The 25,334-nt window shown below is 40.5% G+C and overlaps 1 protein-coding gene across 1 annotated transcript; it reads right to left on the bottom strand.

The window, feature by feature from the left end:
* Positions 1-677: 677 nt before the first annotated feature.
* lfng (LFNG O-fucosylpeptide 3-beta-N-acetylglucosaminyltransferase) lies at positions 678-13,685 on the bottom strand. Its single transcript, XM_088329359.1, has 8 exons — positions 13,202-13,685; positions 6,540-6,588; positions 6,317-6,419; positions 6,091-6,244; positions 5,908-5,993; positions 5,665-5,830; positions 4,345-4,430; positions 678-2,478 (listed from the first exon to the last, which is right to left on the bottom strand). The coding sequence occupies exons 1-8, from the start codon at positions 13,583-13,585 to the stop codon at positions 2,412-2,414; spliced, it is 1,095 nt and encodes a 364-aa protein (XP_088185485.1). The 5' UTR covers positions 13,586-13,685; the 3' UTR covers positions 678-2,411.
* Between the last annotated feature and the right edge of the window lie 11,649 nt (positions 13,686-25,334).

Genomic DNA, 25,334 nt, shown 5'->3' with positions numbered 1-25,334 from the left:
GAAGCAAGAAGGAAGGCACCCTAATCTTAGGAGAGTTTCTTTTCTTTTACCTTATTGCATTGAATCCATCATTTGCCCCCTCTAATATGGGTGGCTTTTTTAACGGTTGGAAGGAAACGAGTATATGTAAGTAATATTGGGGACCTTTATATAGAGGGCTCTTTTGCATCCTTTGAACAACTTCGGGAAAAATATAACCTACCATGGACTCACGATTCAGGTACTTTCAAGTTAGAAACTATTTGAGGGAACACCTGACTGGATACGAAAATGCAACCCCGGATAAGCTGGATGGGTGTTTGAAGCTGTGCACAGGTGACGATTCTAGGACTTTTAGCTTTTATCCACATTCCACAACAGGAGACTCAAAGTGACCAGGTTGCATAATTTCTCTTCTCGATTTTTTTTCCCAGCCATTTGCGATGTTTTGGCATTTTAGATTTCTGTAGCAGCAAATTCCACACAGGATGGTTCGATCTAATGACCTCAGAACTGTGCTGCACACGCACTAACCACTGCTCCACCGTGCTGCTGAATTTAGTAATACTACTCTCAAATTTTGAAAAAATCACTTTTCAAATGACTAATTTGCTAGAAAATATATTTTTAATTTGATTAAAATCATCAAGAAAGTGGTCACCTGTATTATGATGTAGGAAAATGACAAAACAAGCACATTCATGTTTCTCAGTGGTTATGAACTTTTATTTGTGGCTTTTGGGCCCCTGACACGAGGCCCATGTTAAATAGGATCAGATCATAATCCCTGAGAATTCATTTTGAAGGGAAATGAACAGTTTCAACGCTCCAGATGCTGGAGAATAACAAGCAGTAGGACACAATTCAAAGGATAAGACATCAATGTTACATTCAAAAACATCTCTGTACAAAATGGCCGCCAACATAGGCGCAGTATATAATACCGCATTAAATATCATGTACAGCGTTAACCCAATCTGGGTCGACTCCATGCAAGGACGCTGGTGCCGCTCAGGTTTGAATGTGGCCTCGCCAAACTCGTAAATCAGAATGACAGTAATGTCACTCAAGTATTTTTGTGCAAGTGCGCACGTGATCTTCATTACTTTCAATCTTGGGAGGCGAGTTTCTTCCCTGGAGCGAGCATCAGCTTATTTGAAATTCAGCTGTGCAATTTCTTGACAATCAAAAAGTGGAATTCAAAAAAAAAGAAAGAAAAAAAAAGTCGAATCAAAACCTCTCCCTTTCAATATTTCTCTTGTAATTGTAATGTATGCGGGAAGCATATTTACAAACTAGGTTCATACACTTTATTTTACGGACAAATTCAAGCGCTCTTTAAGGACCTTTTAAGCCCGAAGAATAAATGTATTATTTTGGAGATCCTTAAATATATCTGCCATTTATATATACATTTCAATCTTTAATCAATTATCAAGTTTTATAATTTTTAGATCATGGTTAAATCGCAAATATATTTGTTGATCTGAACAATATGTTTACATCACAATTTACCACTAGGAAACGCTCCCTTAATTTTTTAGCATGGCCCATAATAAATGTCCATAATTGATTAGGATTCCTCGCACTAGTACACATTTCTTGGTGTCCTCTTGGTTACGACCCGTAGGGGGCAATGACGTTTTAAATTAATGCCAGCTGCAGATAATCACGGGAGAAGAAGAAATGCAACGGCAAAGCGGAGCCAAAAACTTGTTGAGAAACATGGCAACCATTTACAAGAACTTCACCTAAAATTCAAGCACTTTTCAAACCGTGAAAAAACTCAATTAAATTTCAAGCATTTTCAAGGATTTCAAGTACGTGTACGAACCATGTACATAGAAATGAACGGGAGAGATTTTGCAGGGGTTGTTAGTTTCGACACAAATCTGAAGTCAGAGCAGGATGTTGTTTTTCTTTTTTTTCCTTTTTTTTTATCCAAAAGTGCTTCATCCTGATTCACTTCAGTTTAGGTCCTAACACTGTTCACAATAAAGCACAATACAAACTTCACATGAGGGGGTTTGTCCAGAGTCATCTAAATGCTTTGAGACGTGCCATTAAAAGAATATGATAACAATAAAAACAATAAGAAGAAAGAAGAAATAAAATAAAGCTGGCGTAGGAAGTTCGTGGAAATATAAAATACATTCTATGAGAATCGCAAGAAACATTTACAAGCAACGTGCACAAGTAGCTCAACTGATTGCCTGCAAACGGACAAAAATGAAAAGTCCACTCTGACGTGGCGGCAGTCCCGTAAGCGGCAGGCCGCACAGCAGCCTACTTACACGAAAAAGGCCGCAAAGCGCCTGCTAGAGGAAGCAAGCAGCACTGCGGTCTTGACATTGGCGCAAAACTTTGGCCCTCGTCCGCCTTACAGATACCGAGGCGGCGACGAGGACGAGGATGAGAGAGGAGCGGTCGTCCTAGAAGGCAACCATGGGCGGACACCACGGGGTGTCCGGGTAAATCAGGCAGTGCACAGATTTGAACCTGCAACACAGACCGAAAAGGGGAACAGCTTTAAATGATGACGACGTGCACAGAATTGAATTGATTTATCTTTTTTGTCAATGATATCAATGTTGAGAAACATCGTTTGCAACGAGATTAGACATGGCCCTCCAGGCTTAACGTGCAAAAAAGACTTTTAAGACGAAAAATAGAAAAGAATGTCAGGATAGTTACGTAAACATATTTACAATGTAGAGCTTAGTGCTTAGAGACTGGCCCAAGTTATTTTAATAATAGTGCGATAAAAGAATTTTGCATCGTGACAATAGTCCAATGAAAAGAAGTGCAATAACAAAAGTCCCCCCAAAACTCACAAGGTATACATTTTTCAGTTTTGAGCAATAACATTTCGCAGCAAAAGAAAAAAAAGTTGCAAGATATATGTTTTCACAGTTTTGAGTGCTCATTTAGGGTTGTGACAGCCCTGGTCCTAGTAACATTGAATGCATTAGTTTGCCAAAACAATCATTATAACACCGAATATGTGACTGCTTGCAGGGTATATGAAAATGATTTGCTATTTCAATTTTTGTTAGTTTTATGATTATTATTTTTTCAAACAATCTTATTTAATGGTTAACTGAAATTCTTGTTATGTTCCCAATAAGGACTAACTTTGGTTCATAGGGTTTTCACAATTATCACAATGGTGGACCGCACGAGTGCATCGGCTTAAAGCTGTGGCCAATAAACAAGACAGTTTTTTTTATAACAAGTAAATATTTTTGCCAATTAATCCTTACATTTTGTATCTCTCTTTTCTTTTTTAAGTATTAATTATGTGCTTATCCTGGAGTGCCATGTCTAATATCATTGCAAACAATGTTCACGACAATAAAGACTACTCTATTTTTGTTTGACAGTATCTAATTACTTGTAAGTCACGTCATACGGAAAGATTGTAGTCTTAAATTAACCTTCAATGAACAAGTAAGTTGTCTAATAAACACTTCTATCACCCAAACAGCATTGGGTTTCTGGAAGACTTTATATATATATTTTTCATAGTAAAGTAGGAAGATTTTTGCATTACAAGGACCTGACTAAACATTCCTAATCGAAAATGCACCACATAATAAATAGTAACAGAAAATGCTAAAAGAAAAGAAATATTGAATCATTTTAATTATACATCATATAAATGTTTATTAATCACAAAAATGTAAAACTGCTTTAAATCTTTGGCAATGATTAAAGCTATTTCACCCTTGAAGGGACACTGTGTAACATTTGACCAATAGATGTCCCTGTGTTATGAAGTGCAACCAAAAATGAGTGCTTGATGGATGGATACAAATGAGACTAAAAGTGACCCAACTGCCACATTTTCTTCTAATTTACCTGCTCAGTCTTTTTCAAGGTTTTTGTTTTTGGGGGGGTACCATTCGCAAGATGACATACAATTCTGTCAGTTCCCTCAAGGTGAGCCTCATGTTATGTCAAATAGATACAAATTACGCGAACTACGCGTATTTAAAAAAATGCACATTTAAATGATATTTGTTTGCATATTTTTCAAATCAATATTGCTTTTTTCTTATTGAACCAAGTTTTGAAATCACTGGGAGGGGCTGAATAATACACAATACCCCTTTAAACCTTTAAGTTAAAGCTTTATCATTTTGAAGAGAATGACATTATATTACATTTTTTGTACTGTCAAAATCAACTGTTTTAACTTTATGAAATACAACATTTCATGCGGTCAGTATATAAACCCTCGTTTCACAAAGCCCCTTCTCTAGAATACATCTACTGCAATAGGTCTTTTTTCGAAAATGTGTGCTTTTAGATATAATGTTTTGATCTGACATGAGGTTGCCTGAAGATCTGATCGTCCCTCACCTGGATGGATCCTCCTCGACAGGGAAGGCTCCTTTTAAATTGATGATGTTGCTCTTGTTTTCAAACATGCCGTAGCTGAGAGTGATCTGAGGGCGAGAAGGATAAGGAGAGTTAAAACTATGGAATGGGCAGGTGCTAGTAGTTTGTAGGAAAAAGAGAGCACCAAGAAGTCTGCAACAAGTGGGATCGGCATGTAGTATTTATACATTCTTACAAGTACAGTGATACCTTTATATACAAGCCTAATTCGATCCCGGATCGTGCTCGTAGCCTGAATCGCTAGCGAAAGTGGCAAATTTTCCAGATATAAAATCATTAAAACCTATTTGAACTGCTCAATATGTTAGGGAAATTCGTAAGGCAAGAGTCATTAAAAAATGTTGTTGCACGATCAGTCGTAATTTCTTTTATTTTCAACGAAAGCAGAAACAGAATTCCTACAATTTAAGGCAAGCTAAATTCAAGACTTTTTCAAACCTTTAACTCGAAAAAAAACCTCACAATTGAAACAAACAAAAAATACACAAATATTTCTTGCACATTATACATCGTGCCTCAAACACATGACTGGAGTTATTATGTGTATTGTGGGTAGACCTAAAACATGCGTCTGCCTTCAAAAGCCCAACTGAAACCACATCACCGTTTTGATACTTTCGTTATTGTGGTCAGTAAATTAAATCAGTAAATATTTAAAGAAGACAATTGATAAATGTTGTTAAATCTTTTAAGTTAAAAAAAAAATATAAATCTTATTAATGTGTTTACATTTTTAAACCTTTTTAAAAAATTGGATGTAAGAGATTTTAATGCCACTTAAACAGATCGACGGGAACCCTGAGGAACTTCTTCCCGCTAAGCCAGCATCGCTCTAATCTCCTTTGTAGATGTCACCTTCTCCGGCTTCTCCTCTTAGTTGTTGTTTTTGCAACATGAATATAGCCTCACTCGGAAATTAATTCAGCAAAGCGCTGCGTTAACTCTTCTGTGGCTTTGTGATCGGCACTCACTGCTTCCTGATTGTACTTCTTGGGTTGGTCACTTACACAAACACCGTGCTTGTGTTTTTACTATTGTTTCTTTCTTCTTGCTTCTTTTTAACTTTCATCATTCTACTTTTTTTCTCAGACACCTTACAGTTTCCCTTTCCAGGAGTCATGGCTAAGGTCACAAAAAGTCAAAAAAAGATATTCTATAAATGGTGATTAAAGAGACGCGATCAAAACAAGCTTTCTGCGCAATGCAGGTACACCACAGGAATAGAATATCACTGTACTTTACAAGACGGTATGCATGTACATAAAATGTATCAGCCCTCACCTGCTTGTGGATCTCAGATCTGGACACCTGTTGCAGGTTCTCCAAATGCGAGTGAAACAGGTTGCTGCGTATGAGAGGGACCCCCAGCACTGACTCGATGATGTAGCCCACCGTGCAGTCGTCGGGCAGGCGGATCTTCTCAGCCGTGTCCATGAAATGTCCGCCACTGAGGAGAGCCACACATGGGTAAGACTGCGAACATTTAATTTTTTTCCCGATGTTATGAATATATATGGATCTTACCTGGCCCAAGGGCTCATCTTGAGTGCCAGACCGCGACTTACACAGAAACCTGCCCCTCCCGTAGCAAACCAGAAGTTAACTGGTTTCTATGACAAGACAAAAACACAAAAATGTCCTGATTAAAATGTCTTGATTCCATACCATTTGTTTAAATTCAGTTTTCTAAAGTGGGAGTCTGCGCACCATCTTGTTATCGCCAAGCCTCTCTGTGGCCTCTATGGGCCGATCCAAGCTCGGTTTCCCGATGTACACGTCCTGAGTGTGCTGGTACTGGGAGAGCTGCTTGAGCAGGGCCCGAACGTTCACGTAGTTGTCGTCGTCCACGTGACAGAACCAACTGAGAAACAGATACATCGTAAGACCCCCGACCCAATGGTCGTGTGGATATGTTTCTGTCCCAAACGCTCACTTTTTTCTCGACTCGATGAACTTGTCGTACTCGACGGCCATCTTGCAGGACAGGGCCTGTCGGCTGTGAGCGGCTGAGCAGTTAGTATTGATGGCGTGATTCCCTGTGGCCGTAAACAAGAGTTATGACATGCAGCCTCCCGTGTCCATCAATGGCACCTTTTTTCGTGCGCCACGGAATGAACTTCATTGTGCATAAGAACATTCTCCGCCAGCTGCCTCACCGATTTTCCTTTTGAGATCCTCGTCTTCGCCATCTGTGAAGATGTATGTCTGAAAACAAGCAATGGAAATTCCTGTTAGAGTTAAGAACGAACGATTGTCCACATTTACAGATATCCTTACTGTAGAACCAAATACATATTGAACATTCAACAGCCCACAAAATTAGACAGTTGCGCTAAGTACAATTTTGCTAAATTAACCTTCAAAAAGAAAAGCAGGTTTGAGCACCGTTGTTTAATAGCACAATGTTACTGTGGCTGTACAGTATTTTGTGTCTTTAGATACCAAAGGTTAGGGAACCTGCTACTTTATACGGGCGATTCTCTATTTAGAGCAACATTTCAACTCCAGAACTTTGTCTTACCCTGGTTTTTCTCTAAGTTCTGCAACATGTTTATAAAAACTACTTTAATTATTCACTTTAAGTGTTTGCAATCAATTAACGTGAAAAAAATGCACATCAAGATTATTTTTGTATTTTGGATGACTTTTTGGTGACACACATGCTCAAATGTATCGTGTCCGCAGTGCAATGTATTCAACTTCAAGAGGTGTAGGCCATAAAATTATAAAATATATTTTTTCTTTAATAATTCGATAAACTACACTAAACTTAATGTCATTATGCAATTAAATGCTCTGAATTGTAGTTTTACTTGCTATTTTGTTCAAATTCTACATGTACAGGTAGTAATCATCCACCGTTAGAATGTGCTCAATTGCCCCCCAAAAAGATTACAATTCCATAAAAGCCATTTACAGGAAGTGACATCATTTGTTTTCGTTGGGAATTCAACTGTGGAAAAAGAGGAAGCTTCAACTTTTATGTTAAATGTGTTGTGGTTGTACAAGGCACTCTTAAAGTTCTACCCTGTTATGACAAATTATTGAAAATGATTATTGACTACAATTAAAAGAACACACATATTAGATTTAGTTATTAATTTTGTTAATCTAATGGAAGTTGGCTGGCTAAAAGTTGATAGGCTAAAGAGCTACAGCTAATTCGATAGACCACGTTTGTGAAGCAAACATATTAGGTGAACAAACAATAACTTTTATCTGTGAACAAGAGACTTGAAAAATAGACTTCTAAATGGACAAACCAAATACCCACAGTTACAGTTCGCCACAGCCGTTTAAGCTATTATAAGAAAATATTGGCCAATCACGAGGAAGGATTTGACATACAATGCCATGAGTACCCCATGTAGATGGAAGATATGGTTATTTTTTTGTAATACACGGTATGCTACAACCGCCCAGGGCTGTGACGTAACAAAGCACAGATTGCTGGGTATGTATAGGACTTATCTTTTAGTTAGCTAGTATAACTAACTACTGATGAAGATACTGACAGATTCCTAGAATATCGATATCTTTTTTAAAAGATTTAAAACAGCTGCAGATGTGTAAATCTACAATCTGGGTGCGACAATAGGGTTGACTTCTTTTCATTTTGAACAATCACAGTGATTAGCATCATACATCAGCCGGGTGGAAAAAACATGGCGGCCTTAAACTCCCTCAGTTCCTATAAAGGCCTTTTGTGCTGATTCTCGCTCAGGGAAACCCATGGCAACCACACAACCGACCCAAAGCATCCCTGATGACGAAGCATCTTAAGTTGCCGTTGTGCAGAAGGCAAGTTTTATCTTATTTATGTCCACAGGCGTCAAAGAACTGTTGTGTGGCAGCAGGTGCTAGCCAACAGTCGACTTTGTTCACTCTTCAGGTGAGTCGGCACCTGCCGAGCGGCACACCACCGTTGTCAAGCGCCACGTGCCTCTACACGCCTTTTAAAGGGTGTGGGAATTGGACTTTGTTGAGGGAGGATTTGGGGAAGGCCTTGGTTTTGGGTTTGGGGTTGAGTGCAAATTCCATTCTCTCCTTTCTCTCCTCCTCATGCAGGATCCGATTTGACCTGTACGCTAGTTCCCTTTTTTTTTTTTAGCTTCAATATACTTGCATAGGTGTCAAGGCGGATCATATGAGTAAATTATACTTTAGGGGGTGTTAAGTACTATTGAGAATTTTTAATAAAATGAAAATGACAACATTCTTTTTTTTCTATTATCATTCAGAAAGAGTCCAAACACACTACTGTGTAAAAGTTTGGGCTCTCATGGAAATTTCTTGTTTTTCATGAAAGACTCACACCTTTATTTATCATTTACTTATTAAATAAGTGTTCCAGTGTCTGTTAATCTCTTCTCTTTGGTGGCCAGTTTCAGATATCGCTTTTACTTAGTCACTAGACTGTAGATGTTGACGCTGGTGTTTTGCGGGCACTATTTAACAAAGCTGCTAGTTGAGGAATTGTAATGCGTCTATGTCTCAAAATTGAGCCTCTAATCTACTTGTCCTCTTTCCTGGTTGTGCAGCGGAGCCTACCACTTCTCTTTCTACTCTAATTTTAGTCGGTTTGTGCTGTTCTCTAAAGGGAATAAAACAAACCCTTGTGGGAGATCCTTAGTTTCTAGGAAATTTCTCGCATGGGATAGCCTTCATTTCTTAGAACAAAAATAGACTGCCGAGTTTCACACGAAAGTTTTCTTTTTCTGGCCATTTTGAAAGTTTTATCACACCCAAAAATGTGACGCTCCAGATACTCCACTAGCTCAAAGGAAGGTCTGTTTTATAGCTTCTCTAACCAGCTAAACCTCTGTGCTAACACTATCGAACAAGGATTTTCTAATCATTCGTTAGCCTTCTTATGCAATTAGCAAACACAATGTACTGTTATGACACTGGGGTGCTGGTTGCTAGAAATAGGCCTCTATACGCCTATGTATATATTGCATTGAAAGCAGACATTTACTATAATAACAATGTACGAGGTGTATTTTGGATTGGTTTCATGTGATAGTCATTGAAAAAACAGCACTTGACCATATAAAAGAAGGACATTTCTAAGTGACATCAAAGTGTTAAACGGTAGTGTAGATGAAATCATGTTTTTAGATTATTTTTTTTTTAAAAACTCCTAAATCCACCGTAAGCCTAATGCATGATTTAAAAGAGAATCTTTGTCAATATTCATAAACCAATTGACCTGGTTCCACGCGCCCCCTACTATTAAGAGATGTCTGGCGCTGTTTGCGCGGCAAACACACTAATCAGGACGCCGCCATTCGACTTTGTTTGTTCAGTCAAAGGGGGCAGACGGCCGGATGTCGGCGCCGCAATGGGCGAGCTCATGGCAGGTGGTAGGGCAGGGAAGTAAGGGGGGGCTGGGATCCGAAAGTTGATTAGCAAATCAAGAACTATGCGTCCTTTCAGTCCCTTGGCTACGTCACCCCCTGATCTCTCCCTCCTCCCTGTGATGAGGACAATACTGCAAGTTTTCATGCCAAGTTAAAGTCTCTGCAGGGCAAATCCTCGGCATGTTTGCCTGCATTTGCATACAGCTGCGGGAGTTAACTCCACACGCCCCCCCCTCGCTCTCACTGTCTTTGTTTCTAAACTGACACGGAGCCATGCAGTTACTTTCACTAGATGCAAATCAAGTGCGTGTGTGAAGCGAAGATAAGAGAGAAGGGCCAGGGGGGTCACTTTAACCACAGGAAGGTTCGACGTGGGACCCCAGCCTGAGTTGTGGGCACGCGGTGCCTGCATGACTGCTTTCAGCTCCACAGGAAGGAAACGCACCAGCGGGCACTCTTCCCTCTATTCACCAGTACCCTCCCTCGTGCACCCGTGACCCAATTGTAAAAAGTTATACAAGTGTTCTTTAAAACCAAAAGTCACACTCTCCCTTTTATCAAGGTCCACCCATTTCCACTTTGAGTACCCATTGTTGGATTCCAACCTTATCATTGGTTTACAGTACAGTCTGTTATCATGTTCTCTAATGGACATGGAATGTGTATTACTATACAATGGTGACCATTTGGAATATAGCTGTAAGTATTGTAACTCAAATAATTCATTTGAGCACAACTCTACTTATTCAGGCCCATAATCATAGATGGGATGTATTTCAAAATATACTGTATGAATGTTCTGTAGTCAATAACATAAAATAAAGAGATCACAGTTAAATTCACAGATAGGCAAGGACCAATACTCGGTATCAGTATTGGTGCAAATACTAGCCTTGTGTTAAGTAAGGAATGGTTTTCACAACAATGCTAAATGTAATTCACCCTGGTCATCCTGAAAGGGGGATTACCACTTGTGAGGTCCCTTCTCAAGGTTTCTCTTTTTCCTCACGCCCAGGTTTTGAGTTGTTCCTTGCCCGCATGTTCGTTTAAGATCAGGAAATTGTGTCATTGTAATCCTGTGCAGTCCTTTGAGATATTTTTTGTGATTAAGGGCTGCATAAATAAATGTGACTTGAATTGATTCACAGTGATGAACACTTGCTGGTTATGAAATACCAACGTGGGCTTTCAGCATATTATGCTAACCAGTTGCACTTTGCCCCCAGACTTAAAGATAAGAAGAACAAGCTCCATTGGAATAAACGGATACAACTCTAGATGCATGTAGAGGACTCACTCTTCATTCTCTCTTATTCAGGCTTGGAAGCAGAAATAGACTCCCTCTCGCATTAAAGAGGCGCAGATGCCGTCCCCACGCCACAGATGTTCATCAGCTGAGCGTGAGAATGTGCAGCAGCCATATGTACGCACTGAGCTTCGAATGGTCGTCATTTGGGGGAGGGGGGTCCTTTGTTCGCGTCTCCTGACCACCTGGTGCCCCCCTTGCTAGGAACTCCCTCTTGCATTGTGGCCTCTCTATGTCCCTGATTGTCGCAGCAGCTACACACCATCTGCCTTCTGGGATGTTTTTTTACTTTGTTAATAGAGAAAGTCAGCACCTTTGCAGTACTTATGGGCAGGAATACGTACAAATGCTGCAAAATTTGAGGACAGAAATTTGGCTTTGATTTCTTTTTTTAAACCAAAAACGCTTGTTATAACAAGCGTCACGGATCTGCAGTTGTTTTATAGTAGTCTAAGTTCTGGAGCTTACATAACTGCATTCACTTCAACTGTTTTTACTTTTTCCAGTCAGGCAGCCCTTGAGCAAATGTAACACCCTGTTTGCAGGATGAAATCACTTTGACCAGGCATCCGCGTTTTCACACAATTCCCAATAGACGCTCTCTGTTTTGTCCCCATCGCTCCGTTCAAACTTGACCCAGACTTGGGCTCTCTTGCGTTCCCATGAAAAGAGAGGACAGACAAGGCGCTGGGAAAGCTTTTTCTTCAGCCCCCCTACATCTCCCGAAAAGACCAGCTTTGTTCCTGCAGGGACTGTGAAAATGCCGCTGAGGCATCCATTGCACTGGGTGGGGGCATACACAAGGGACACTTCCAAAAGAGGAGGCATAATAGGGAGAGTGGAGGGAGGGGGTGTCCTTAAGGATAGTCCCCATGCTTGAAAATGCTCCCTTCGTTCTCAGGCACATCACTCAGAGCAGGATAAAGAGTGACATATGCAGGATAGTTAAAGGGGAGAAGAGTTCTGGCAGGGTAGGGCAACTTCATTGTTGACGCCCTCTCTCATTGTGTAAATTTCCACCAGTGACCACATTTTTTTAAAATTCAACAGATCACACTTGTGACTCACTGATGAATTGAAAAAGTTGCAACAACATACGGAAAAATGCACCTCAATATATTGGAGAAATATATAATAAAGGCACAACAGCTAAATCCCATATATAGTCGCGTTTTTCAACTTTCTGTTATTTCACATGGTATTTTTTTGTATCTTTAACTGAGTGAATGTCATTTTTGAGTAAATTCAAAAGGGGATTGTCAGTATTTTATCATGTATGTACTCTTGTGACTGTTTTTTTTAAAAGCACACCCTTAACTTTGTTTTAAAAAGCCATTTGTGTCGACATATACGTGTTCCCTGTATGTTATATGTTCATTTAAACATGTCAAGTTGTGTACTTCGTATAACAATTGTTTTACAGAAAAATAGATACTGCTAGGTATACATAATAGGAAACACTAAATTTACAGCAAGTGGCGAAATAACTCAGAAACCAGATAAAAGTATTGTTTGAGTCTTTTACTTGGTAAATAAAAGAAACGTTTTAACACAAACTATCTGGATTTTTATTCTACGGCAGGGGTCCCCAACGTGGAGCTTTCGGTCAACGGGGCCCCCCTTATGGACAGCAGACCTGTTCTGAAAATAACTTTCCAGTGCTAGGCCATTGTGATTTTCTAGTCAAATGATTGTTTCAGTGGTTGACTGACTCTAATCAACCCTAATTTCAAGTATTAACCTGGTAATAACATAGTAATACCATAATAAGTTGTTGTTTCAAAAATGCAGATCAAACTAAGTTCCCTTTGCTTTTTCCAGCTTGAAAAAAGCTGAAGACCCCTGTCCATTTAACCATGAGTAAATAGGTGCTGTGTGGTGTTTGTAAAGTGTATTATTGTCTAGTAAGGGGAACTGCAATCATTAATCAGGCGGGGGCTCTTGGCTTAGGCAGACCCATAGGTTAATGACATTACATGCTATACTCAGGTATCTTTAACTGATTTAAATGAGTCCTTGTGAAAATTCAAATTGGATTGACACTATTTTGAATGTAGTCTTATAACTGTTTCTTTAAAAACAAACCTCAATTTTGATTTAAGAATATTTTACTAAACAGTGATTGCAATTTAAATGGTACTGTATCTACCTGTTGCATACTCCTAGAGATCCATGTTTCCAGAAGCAGGTTGAGTCTGGACTGGTGAAACTTCTTGGTGGTCTTCACTGCGATGAACAAGTCGTCGGGTCTGACGTTCTCGACCGGCTGTGTTACTGCGTCGGCGGGTGAGCCAGACAACAAGGCGGCGGGCTTCCCCGCTTCTCTCCGTCCACGATTCAACTTGCCGAAGTAGGCCGAAAATCCCTTCTGTTCGCCTCCCTCCGCCACCACTGACTCGGATAGCGATTGCGTGTTCTCCCCCGTCCCCGCTTGAGCTCCGCGATGCCGCACGGCGACCATCAGCATCAGCAGGCAGAGAGCCGCCGCGATGACAACGCACGCTGCTGTCTTCTTCCCGTTATTCTTTAACATTCTTTGTCTAAGAAAATACAAATTATTTCCAAAGCAATGTCCATAAGGTATTTTTGTAGCCTTTAAAGGTTAAAAGTGATGGGAGTTCTTAAGCAATACATTGCAAGTGCGCGACTAACTGCAACGTCACGAGTGCTGTTTTATAAGGTCGTCGATGACCACGCCTAATGGGAGGGACTTTTTCTCCTCAGAAGAAAAAGGTGGGAAAATAATCACACGCCACTATTTGAAAAAGAAGGCGAGTTTTCAAGAGTTTAAGCCTTGATAGAAATGAGACAGTGGACGTGAACATTAAAAAGTATAAGAGGGTCATATCAAAAATATTATGGTAACTAAATATATTCATACTCATTGTCTGTGGAATCATGTTTAAAAATCCATATACATATCTCAGGGGTGTCCAGATTTTTGAGGATGCGGCCAGATTTTGTAAGCTGAAAATGTGTGAGGGCCAACTAATAAGCATGGCATTCTTTACAGTCTTGAATACATAATAAATTCACCCTCAGTGAAAGGTTTTCAGTGCTTGGTGATCAGCGTCTCGACCTCGAAGCTTGCCTTTGTAGCAGAGTCTTTTGAAAATGCGCTGCTGTGCCTCCGCTCAGGAAATGCCGGTCTACTTGTGACTCCAAGAGTCAAGAAGAAGTCTGCAGGCTCAAGAGCGTTCTCCATCTGGGCCTCGTTGCTGTGGAATGCTCTGCCTCCCGAGATAAAATCTGCAACATCAGTGGAAGTTTTTGAATCAAGACTTAAGACCCACTTCTATATAATAGCTTATGATTGATGCCCACCTCATACTTTTCTTTTCCTGGCCTTTTCCGACTGCCTGGCTGGTGGTGATACAAGGACGATTCGAGATGAGTCAACGGATCAGAGTCTACACCTGAAGCATGTCAACGTCTGCACCCACAGATGTACAGATTAGCAGCAGTTTAGATTTACTATGTGTTTGAGTGACCATTTAACAGTCTAATGGCCAGGGGGACAAGACTATTGTGGAACCTGGTGGTCCTGCACCGCACACTGCAGTACCTCTTCCCAGAGGCTAGCAGAGTGAACAGTCCATGATGGGGGTGAGAGGGGTCCCTGATAATGTTCTTAGCTTGGGATAGGCAGCGCTTCTGGCCAATGTCCTGAATGGAGGGAAGAGAAGTCCCGATGATTTTCTCTGCTGTCCTCGTCACCCTCCTCACACTACCCCAGTCGGTAGCGCTGCAGCCTCCACACCACACAGAGATACAGCTGGTCAGGATACTCTCTATGGTGCCCCTGTAGAATGTGATGAGGGAGGGTGGGGGCAGGCGGGCTCTCCTCATCCTCCGCAGGAAGTACAGGCGCTGCTGTGCCCTCTTAACCAGTGATGCAGTGTTCACGGACCAGGTGAGTTTGTGATGTGCACCCCTAGGAACTTGATGCTGCTGACAACCTCCACAGCCTTGTTGTTGATGAAAAGTGGGGCATGGTTGGGCTGGTTTTTTCTGAAGTCGACAATGATCTCTTTAGTTTTGTCAACATTCAGGACCAGGCTGTTGTCCCTGCACCAGCCCACCAACTGCTCCACCTCCTCTCTGTAGGCCAGGTCGTTGTCGTCCTTGATGAGGCCCACCACTGTTGTGTCGTCCGCAAACTTCACGATGTGGTTTGTGGCGGACCTAGGGACGCAGTCGTGTGTCATCAGGGTGAACAGCAAGTGGCTCAGGACACAGCCTTGGGGGGAGCCCGTGCTGAGGTTGATGACATCGGAGATGTTCTGACCAATCCGCACTGACTGGGGTCTGTCAGTGAGGAAGTCAGATGTATCGACATTTCGTTCTGTATACACGTGTACTAGAATGACAATAAAGTAGATCTGAATCTGAATCTGACTTTTTGGACAATTTTACAGGCTCGAGGTTTCGTTGCTGTCATGCACTTTCTGGACAAATTTCAACATGTTACCTATTGTTTTCTTTTTATTGATGTTCCCTGTCTTTTGTGCACTATTACCCAATGCTAAATCTATTGCATCCTGATCCTCCTGGAAAGGGGACTACCACTCGTGAGGCCTCTTCTCAATGTTCTTATTGTCCTCGTGCTGAGGGAAGATCAGCGGATGGTGTAATTGTAAACCTGTGCAGTCCTTTGAGACATTTTGTGATTAAGGGCTATACAAATAAATGTGACTTGACTGACTTGACTTAAAATAGCTTCCAGTTGCTTCACCTTTTCACAGTGTTCATTCACAGTTAGCCTTTTCTAGTCAGCATGTTTTTTATTGGCTGGCCCCTGAAAATGTAAGCCTTAAAAGTGTTAACTTGTTCAGGCCCATTTTATCAGCCATTTCCAAAATCCAGTCCGGGAGCCAGTTATGGCCCATGATCACACTTTTGATGGCCTCAGTCACAAAATTAATATGTGGCCCGACAGTGATGTCCACCCCAGTATAAGTTTGTGCGAAATAATTAAGAACAAAAAAATTCACCAGATACTGGCAGTAGTTATTTGGGCAATGTGCTCTTGGGGCTTTCTGTGATAAACTTAGCCCACTCCATTTCCAACAGGGTTGACTGTAACACCGTGTTACATGTTCAGTGTCCTTGGGTAAGACACTGAACCCCTAATACCCCCAATAAGCAGGTTACCGCCTTACATGGCTGCACGGCCGCTATTGGGAAATGTTAAGCACTATGTAAAGCGCTTTGGGAAGTCTTGACTTGAAAAGCGCTATATAAATGCAGATCATTTCATTACCAGCTCGGTAGCCTAGATGGTAGGGCGCCCGCTCCGAGACTGGGAGGTCGCTGGTTCAAGCCTCGGCCGAGTCATACTCACAACATTGGTACTCATTGCCTCCCTGCTTGGCGCTCGGCATTAGGGGTTGGAATTGGGGGGTTTGGTCACCTAATGACTAAAATGGCTGCGCCCTGTTTGGCTGCGGCTGCATCGGTTCGCTACAGTTTAACTGTATAGGTCAGGTGTATCGACATTTCGTTCTGTGTGCATGATTACTAAGAATCTATTCTTCTATTCTAAGTGGAAATTGGAGGATTTTATCCACGAAATCCAGAAAATAACTGCATCTGCCAAATTTGCCAAAGGACTGCGGCAGTTTTTGTCACGCAACGGGTCGGGAATCAGGAAGTTGGAACTAATTTGCGTAGACGATCTGTCACTTTAATTGAGAAAGAAAAAAAGAAAAGTTGTCCAACACACAAACGGACCAAAAACAAAACAAAGCCGGCCCAAATGCAGGCAAAACTACAGACTAGGCATTTAACGGGATTAAACAGAATTTACAGGAATCTCTCAGAATGTTACACCGAAGTGCAAAAAAGTCCAACAAGCACAACAAGAATAAACAGGTATCAAACAGGCATGAACAGGTTTTCAACAAGGGTAAACAATGATCTGGCAAAGGGCAGTTCCAAAAGGCGCGTTTAAGTACCCATAGGAGTAATCAGGAAAATGCAGGTCAGCCGGTGTCAAGGGGCGTGGCCAGCTGGGCACCATGACAACCGTGCAGGACATGACAGTTTTTTAAAGAAAATAATATCAAAAAGCACTGAAGGACGAAATATGCTGACTACAAAAGGCTAACCAGAAACGTACGCTGTCAAATTTTGAAGCAACTGGCAACTCTTTTAACGGCAGAGCAGCACTTTTTCACGCGGGTCAAATGAAAATGCTACAAAGGCGAGCTACAAAGTTGCGAAGCACTGCAAACTTTTCACCGAGGGTGAATTTATCAAAGACAGTTCAAAGAATGCCAAGTAGAAGAGTCGGCCCTCACTCAGAATCAGCTTACTAAATCTGGCCCGCTATCTGAAAAGTTTGGACCCCCTGCTCTATTTGAACCTCATGTTGTGTCAAATCCATACACATTTCCTAACCTATGATTTTTAAAAATTCACATTAGTTGATAGTTCATGTATTTTGGCTTATTATTCAAATGAATATTATGTTTTAATAGATGAGTGTTTGTTTACCACTAGGATCTGCTAAATGACACACAATGTACCTTCGAGGCTTTTTTTTTTGAGAGCATTGCAACCAGTACTGTCTGGAAGCCAAATATATATCACATTTAGGCAGTTTAGAAGTTGATAGGATAGTATGCAAACTACACTTAAAAAGTCCAAATCTGAGATCCAATCTTCACCCTTTAAACATGTGAGGCAAACTTTCTAAACACTATTACCCCATCCTGCCAGACAGATTTAAAGATTAATCCAATTGTAAAATGTTCCTTTTTGTTTTGTGTTTTCCATTCAGGCTCATTCAGCCGTGAGCTGTGTCCAGCCTGGAGAAATAGTGTCTATTGTTCTGCGTTGACACTAGGAGGAACCAAGTTCAATTGGCCGTTCCTGCACACTTGTTATTATTCGAACCGTCCGTGCTGAGGAAAGGCCAGTTCAGAGCTGCAGCTGCTCTGAGATTTGGGTCGTCTGTAGGGTCTTCATTCTCCTTTGACCCAAAATGTCTTTGTACAACACTCACAGTCCTCTTGCCCCACCTCAGGCTTCTCTTTCAGGTTTTCTTTTTACACCCAGTGCCTTGTTCAAGTGAAAAGTAGCCTTGGCGTCTGCCTTTGTGAACTAACGATGTCCAAATACATGCTCACTTCTTCTTGCTGTAGAGCAGCGATAAACACACTTAGGTGGGGGGCTTTGCAGGGTTGTCTCTGCAAGCTATTTCGGATGTTTAGATTGAATCCCTGCTGTTTAGAGTTCTTGTTTTCACAAAGCTGATTATATCTGATGTTCATTGAGAGGGCAAATAATCAATCCAGCTTTTTGTATTTTTCATCCTCCCAATAATGTAGCCAGCTTGCTTGTAAATATTTTCCATAACATATATTGAAAATATCTATCACTATCGAAAGAGGAAACGACTTACAGCATTTTGCTGACGCTGGCCAACCTTCAGCTCAATTCTTCCAGATTTTGACAAAACGGATCCTTGTGACCTTTTTTATACCTCCCCATTAACATTTTAAATGTGAATTCTCGTTGTACTCTTTCCTGGTTACACCCTAACTGTTGATAACAAGTAGCCACGCCTGACTTAATCTAAACTTCTACAACTCCTAACTATAACTTCAGCTTGACTATTCCATATTTTCTGCAATAATGTACATTAGCATTTTCTTCCAAATAGGAACCGCCACATGTTTCCACCAAACTTAAGGTATCTTCTCAGTCCATAGAATTGTATTGAACAACAAGTATTTTTCCCAACTAGCCAGTTCACTACTGCGCCTGTAAACCCATTTCCAATGTAAGCACCCAAACCTGCAACAGATTGTTTCCAATTCTTTATCCGGGAAACCCTGTAAAGATATCTTTCAAAGTTTTTTTCTGTTCAGTCTGCCTTCTATGTTATCACATGTTTCTTTTTGAAGTTTACCACCTCTGCCTTACTAGTGTTGCATTTCATTGTATTCTTGTCACATCTTTGCTTAGGTAAACATTTTCCTCGTATGCTCTCCTTGATTTGTTTTCTACAGTTTCCCATATCCAAGTACATTAAAGTTTTGAGGTCTTTTAAACACAGTTAATTGGTGGGCAAAATGTATAGCCAGAGTCATCAATTGATTCGGACAGAACCCTGCATATTTGTCATTGTTTGGTCCAACTTACACTGAGCAAGTCAGAGTATATTCCTGGTTGAATGAATATCAACAATTTACATTCAGAGATAACTTGCAGCAAAGAACCTTCAAGGTCTGATAACTTTTATCAAAAATGGAGACCACAGTGACCACACTACTTCTTATCATAATGACAGTTTTTTGTGGCTCCCAAGCATAGAAAACATGTTTTTACAAAACAAATCAAGTAGCCCCTCATGGCCCACTTTTGCCCAGTGTGCTTCAAGCCTCGACAGTTAACATCAAATGAGTGACACTGAAGTGATAGGAGGTCAAGATGGGGGAGACGTGGACGGCATTCTCTTTATAGCCTCATCAGGGTAACTTTACTGCCATATTTTAAATTCCGTCTGCTCTAAATGGTCTTTTTCACAATTTCTCTGCCTCAGGAAAACTATTAATACTCACATCATGATTGATATTTTTGAAGAGCACACTTGTGGTTTGTTTCCATTGTAGAGCAATACAATGTATAAAATATTAGTTTTAAATAATATCACTTTCAGGGAGGCCCAAGGAAAGATTTCAACCAAAGAACGCTGTCCTTTATTGAGCAGTTTTCCTCCTACTACTCATTGTGGTCGGGTTAATAAAGGTATTATGAGCGACTGCCCATGGGTATCATGATTAGCTGCCTCTGGGAGGGATATTAACACTGGTTGATGGGAATTCTTCCCTCTGATGTTGTGTACCCCCCATTTCCACACTTCCTTGAGGGCAGTGTCATGATATTCCCCTCTGATGCCACTGTTATATCCCACAGAGATCAATGACAGATGGCGCCACAATTTCAAGGTCATCCATCTGCGATCGACTACATCTGTTTCTGCTTACTGCCTTTACCAACTAGTAAAGATGCAATGTGTGCTGTATAGTTTTCACAGTCAACCAGAGTTCCACTGGCTACTTTTTTTCCAACTCAGATGGACGGTCTGGGTTGTTAAGTGAGCGTGTGCACAGCAGGGGGCAAGGGTGATATATGGCAACTTGAGAGGCCAGACAAAATGAGTGGGAGCCTAAATGAAAAGCAGATGTGCCTGCAGGCCACTTCAATTACTTTATTATCATGCGAAAAAAGGTGAGGGGCAAGCTTGTAAAGGCCTCCTAATGACCGAGGGCACACTGCTAATCTGTAAACCATGCAGTACTTTTGTACTGTAAAGTAGGGTTTTTCTTTGAGGTTTAGATTTAACCTTGCTCAAAGTTCAAAATGACACATTTTTAAAATGTGTCCTGTTGGTGTACTAAAGTGGACATAAAGAGTATAAAATATTGTTTTTCAAATATTCTGAGCAATAATTGGTGGATATGAATAATCAATCATTAAGCCTGCATCCTTTTAAACGGCATTGTTTGCCAGGTATTATATAAAAGAATGAAAGCAAGATAGATCATTTCAACGCCTTCTACAAGGACAATCTGCAAAACTTAGTTAAAAATGTAATATTTTCAGAATGTAAATCAAAGGAAACTATTTCCAGTAATGTGGCTGCACAAGTGTGCCGATCTAGTCGATTTATTCATTCATCCATTCTGCTCGTGGTTGGCCGGTCGTTCGGTCAGTCGGTCGGTCGGTCGATCGGCTGGTCGGTCGGCCGGCCGGTTAGTCATTAGGTCATTTTCGAAACAAATAGTATTTTCTAGACTGCCAGATGACACGATGCCATTCTACAAGGTTTTCTCTGTTTATTATTAAATATTATCATTATCATTATTCACTAGTATGAAAAAGACGTGCAGAAAATGGATGGATGGATAGATGGATGGATGGATGGATGGATGAATGGATGGATCATTACTATTATTATTAATAGTAGAAGTATTGTTATGTGATTTGTATTGTCACTAAAAAGTGAAGGTTTGACGCCAGGACTAGTATTTTTCATTCTTCATAATTCACCCCATTTTTTAAAGTGAACAGAGCACTATATTTAAAACACTCCAGAAACATGATGTTGTTAGTTACATGCTTGAATATAAGTGTGGTGTTATTTTGCAAATTATCAACGTCATTGTTTATAAGAATAATGATTTTAGAAATGTGGCAAATGGAATCTAACCTTTGATTTTTCAAACCTTTAAAACATGTCCCTCAAATGTCTCTAAAGGCCCCCTTTGAAGTTGTTTTTGAGGAGAAAAAGGTCAAATGATCCACATAGTGTAATTTGTTTTAATGTTGTGGCAATACAACAACTAAACTACAGAAAAATAAAGACGATGACATTGTCAATGCAAATAAAACACCGGAAATTGGACATTATTTTTAAAGTGGCAGATGCTTTTTCAAAAATGAATCTTTTGAGCAGGTTTTCTTGATGAAATGTCATGAGATTGCAAATTCTACTCCTTTTCAGATGATAGAACCCAGTGCGTTCATGGAGTCTCCCCCATACTTTGGTCAAATCCAATTCATAGGACTAATTCCTGCTGCTGGCTTCGAATCAGCACTCGAAGGGGCTTCAGCAGACTAGCGCTTTATCTCATGTGGTAGGTTCAGCTGGGTTGATCCTCTCATATTAAATGGATTAACAAAAGCCATTGTTCTAATGGAGTACAGAATATGGATTTAGAATGCTATGTATGTTTTTTTTAAAGTCTAACAGCAAAAGCTGATAATAAATCCTCTAAATGTTCCCGTGGTTCTTTGACTGACCTCAGCCTGGATCAGCCTAGCTCATGCTAGTAGCCGTGGGAAAGTGTAGCGGTGACACCGCCTACGAGATTTTCCCAGTTCCCGTGAGAGACGTCAAACGCAGGATTTAGACAAAAGTAATGGGACACCTGCAGGAAGTAAAAATGGACAAAATTGTGATAATAGACCCTCCTGCTTCCCCAGTCCTGGGAAGGTTCACACAAAATGTGGAAGGTGAACTTCTTCCATGCCAATTCACATAATGTACAGTAGTTAAAATTGACATTTATAAACTTGCATTAGCACTAACATTGGATGAGGTGATTGGATTTATACCATATACTGTAGTTTGTCAAGAAGTGATCCATGTTTAGGAACCTTCCGATAGAATATGTACTAAAATTTTCTCTCAGACAATGGTCAAAACACGGACGGGAAAGCTTGCCTTTCAGCTGCTGACCAAAAATTACAGACAATAGAATTGTATTGCCATTTGACTGCATCTCGAAAGCCGCTTTAGTAAAAAAGTTATAGAAATTATTAAGCCAAACTGATCAAGGATGATTTCCAAAAATATTAAAAGAATAAATTCAATACAGAAATAAGTGTTTTATAATGTTGTGTAAAACAACTGTGTATTATAAATATACAGATCAGAGCACAGATCGACACATCATTTTAGAGCTCCTTTATCACTGCGCTCTTAAAAACAATTCCGTTTTGGAATTTTTTTTTAATTTATTACTTTTGTTGTTATAAAGATAGTTGGCAGAAAAAAAGAGTGGTCTGAAACTCACCACAATGGCAACTGGGAACAAAATATAGCACACACATAATTTGTGAAATTCACAATTTCTTTCCCAAAGACTCCAAATGTAATTAATTATTTGGGATTTTTCGTAAAACTTAAAATGTTCACAAACTGTACAGAATATGATGAATACAAATTAAAATATTAAACTAACAAAATATTGCATATCATATTAAAATTGCTTATATTTCTATTAAATGTACACATTTTTCTTTTGAGCACTTTCCCCCTTAAAAATGTCCATGCACACAACTGCAAATATAAATCGATTCATAATAAATAATGTATTTTCCAAACTATATGGCCTGAAACCTCAAATTGGCCATAACCCTGTGCGATTTTGGTCAGCGACACTAAAATATACTTTAAATTTATAATTACCCCAATTATCACAGTAACTCCTACTGTAGTCTGATATTATTCGCAAGTATAATATCAGTTTCCATTGCTACGCAGATGACACTCAACTCTATCTCCCGATGGAGGAATCTGCCACACTAAACTGTGGAAATTTGGAGGCCTGCCTCACTGAGATAAAAGAGTGGATGTCACTCAATTTCCTGCGTCTTAACTCTGAAAAGACTAAAATGTTAGTTATTGGTCTATCTAAGTCCCGTGACTTATTCTCTAAAACCGCTGTGAACATCGACAATTGCCACATCACACAGAGCGACTCACTTAAAAATGGAGGTGTCATTTTCGACCCCGATCTGTCCTTTCAAACACATGTGAAGAAAATTACTAGAACCGCTTTCTTCCATCTTCGCAACATTGCTAAAATTCATCCTATGCTGTCTTAGTCGGATGCGGAGATTATAATTCACGCGTTTGTTACCTCCCGTCTCGATTACTGTAATGCACTACTCTCCGGTCTCCCGAAGTCCAGAATCAAGAGTCTTCAGCTGGTACAAAATGCTGCAGCGAGGCTTTTAACTAGGACAAAAAAGTACGATCACATCACCCCAATTTTGGCTAACCTGCATTGGCTCCCTGTTAGCCTAAGATGCGATTTTAAGGTTCTCCTATTACTATACAAAATCATACATGGACTTTCCCCCTCATATCTTTCAGATCTGATTTCCCCCTATGTCCCGGCCCAAAGCCTTCGTTCCGAGAGCGCCAGTCTCCTGGTGATCCCAAGAGCCAAGAAGTGTTCCGCTGGTTCGAGAGCGTTCTCCATCCGGGCACCGGTGTTGTGGAATGCTCTTCCCCCTGAGATCCGATCTGCAACCTCGGTGGAAATGTTTAAATCTAAGCTTAAAACTCACTTCTACTCTATAGCATACGAATAACCTAAACTTCTTATATGTAATAACTTGTGAAGCCCTTTGAGACTATTTGTGATTAAGGGCTATACAAATAAAAATGACTTGACTTGACTAGTCTTAATTTCATGTGCATTATGGATGAAAAATATACGACAAAATACTATTTTGGGGGTTGCGCCTTATGATGCGGAAAATACAAAATACAGTATGTTTTTAGGGGGTTAATGTTTGCTGATGTTCTTTATTTTAATAAGCCAAAGTTTTTTCTTTTGTTTTTAATCTTAGATGAGAAAATGGGACCAAAACCGTTTCAGCTCCGATTGACGTTTGTACATCATCTCTATAAGGTGGGGATAGAACATGTTCTTCCCTTAAAACAATGTTGTGCTTGTGAGTTCTAGGAAACAAGTGATGGTCGGTTGTATAAGGTCACATGACCAGGCAGAGGCTTACAGATCATTCCTGAGCCTCAAGTGCCCCCCTTCTCCCCACTTCATAGATTGAGGCCACACTTACTCGAGGGTCCTTTTCCCACAACCTTCAGGCACCTCGCAGGAAGTCGCCCAAGCATGACGGCACTCTCTGATTAAAAGGCGGAATGTCCGCGGGTTGTCCCGGAGAGCGCGGTGTTAGCAAAATGCTTTCCTTTCAGTCCAGAACAATGGCCGCCATTGTTGGCAGCGCCGCTACTGTCTGTTTGAGTTTTAACGGGGGATCTCAGCAATGGCGCGTAAGACAATAACCAGGGAAGGGCGTGCGTGTGCTCGGCTGCGAGGACATATACTAGATAAGAGGGGGTCAGGACAGGCCAGACAGCCACTAGTGCAAAGAAATTTTGGAAAATATAGCATGAGCTGTGAAACAATCATGCAGCTTTTTCACAGCTTGAATGGCTGTAAAAGGCTCTATTTGCTCCCACGCAGATGTTACGATAAGTGCTTAAATGGATGATGCCCATTGATCTTCGGATTTACGTGCGTAAGAGTATTATAGTCCATACAGATAGCCTGGAATCAGATTTATTTCTGCATTCCCAGTGCGGATAGGCATGACTGATTTCCCTGATATTTCTTCTGAGACTTTTGGAAAATGCATTTTGTTTTAAATAATGAATCGGTCTTGGTGTTGGTCAGACAATCTGTCTTTTTCTGTTAGTGTGTCTTAATAAGATGTGCAAACTCAATGGAAGTTTTTAAATCAAGGCTTAAGACACACTTCTATTCCAAAGCTTATGATTGCTGACCACCTCATATTCTGTATTGTGCTGTCTTTTTCCGCCTGCCTGCCTGGTGGTGATACGAAGGAGAAGGACGATTTGAGATGAGTCAGCGTACCAGCGTTTGACCTGAGGCATGTCAACGCCTGCATGGACCAGCTGGCAGAGAAGGGAAGCTGCGTCGTGGCTGTCA

This window comes from Urocampus carinirostris, chromosome 1 (genome assembly GCF_059441175.1).
Source record: "Urocampus carinirostris isolate Australia breed hairy pipefish chromosome 1, RoL_Ucar_1.0, whole genome shotgun sequence".
Lineage (NCBI taxonomy): Eukaryota > Metazoa > Chordata > Actinopteri > Syngnathiformes > Syngnathidae > Urocampus > Urocampus carinirostris.
This window is presented reverse-complemented; position numbering and strand designations above follow the sequence as displayed.

Bases quoted from the DNA above. Each gene is read 5' to 3' on its own strand.
- lfng (XM_088329359.1), bottom strand. From the start codon at position 13,585: ATGTTAAAGAATAACGGGAAGAAGACAGCAGCGTGCGTTGTCATCGCG. The intron at 6,420-6,539 runs GTGAGGCAGCTG...TTACGGCCACAG, and splicing joins GGATCTCAAAAGGAAAATCG to GGAATCACGCCATCAATACT. The intron at 5,831-5,907 runs GTAAGATCCATA...GGCTCTCCTCAG, and splicing joins AAGATGAGCCCTTGGGCCAG to TGGCGGACATTTCATGGACA.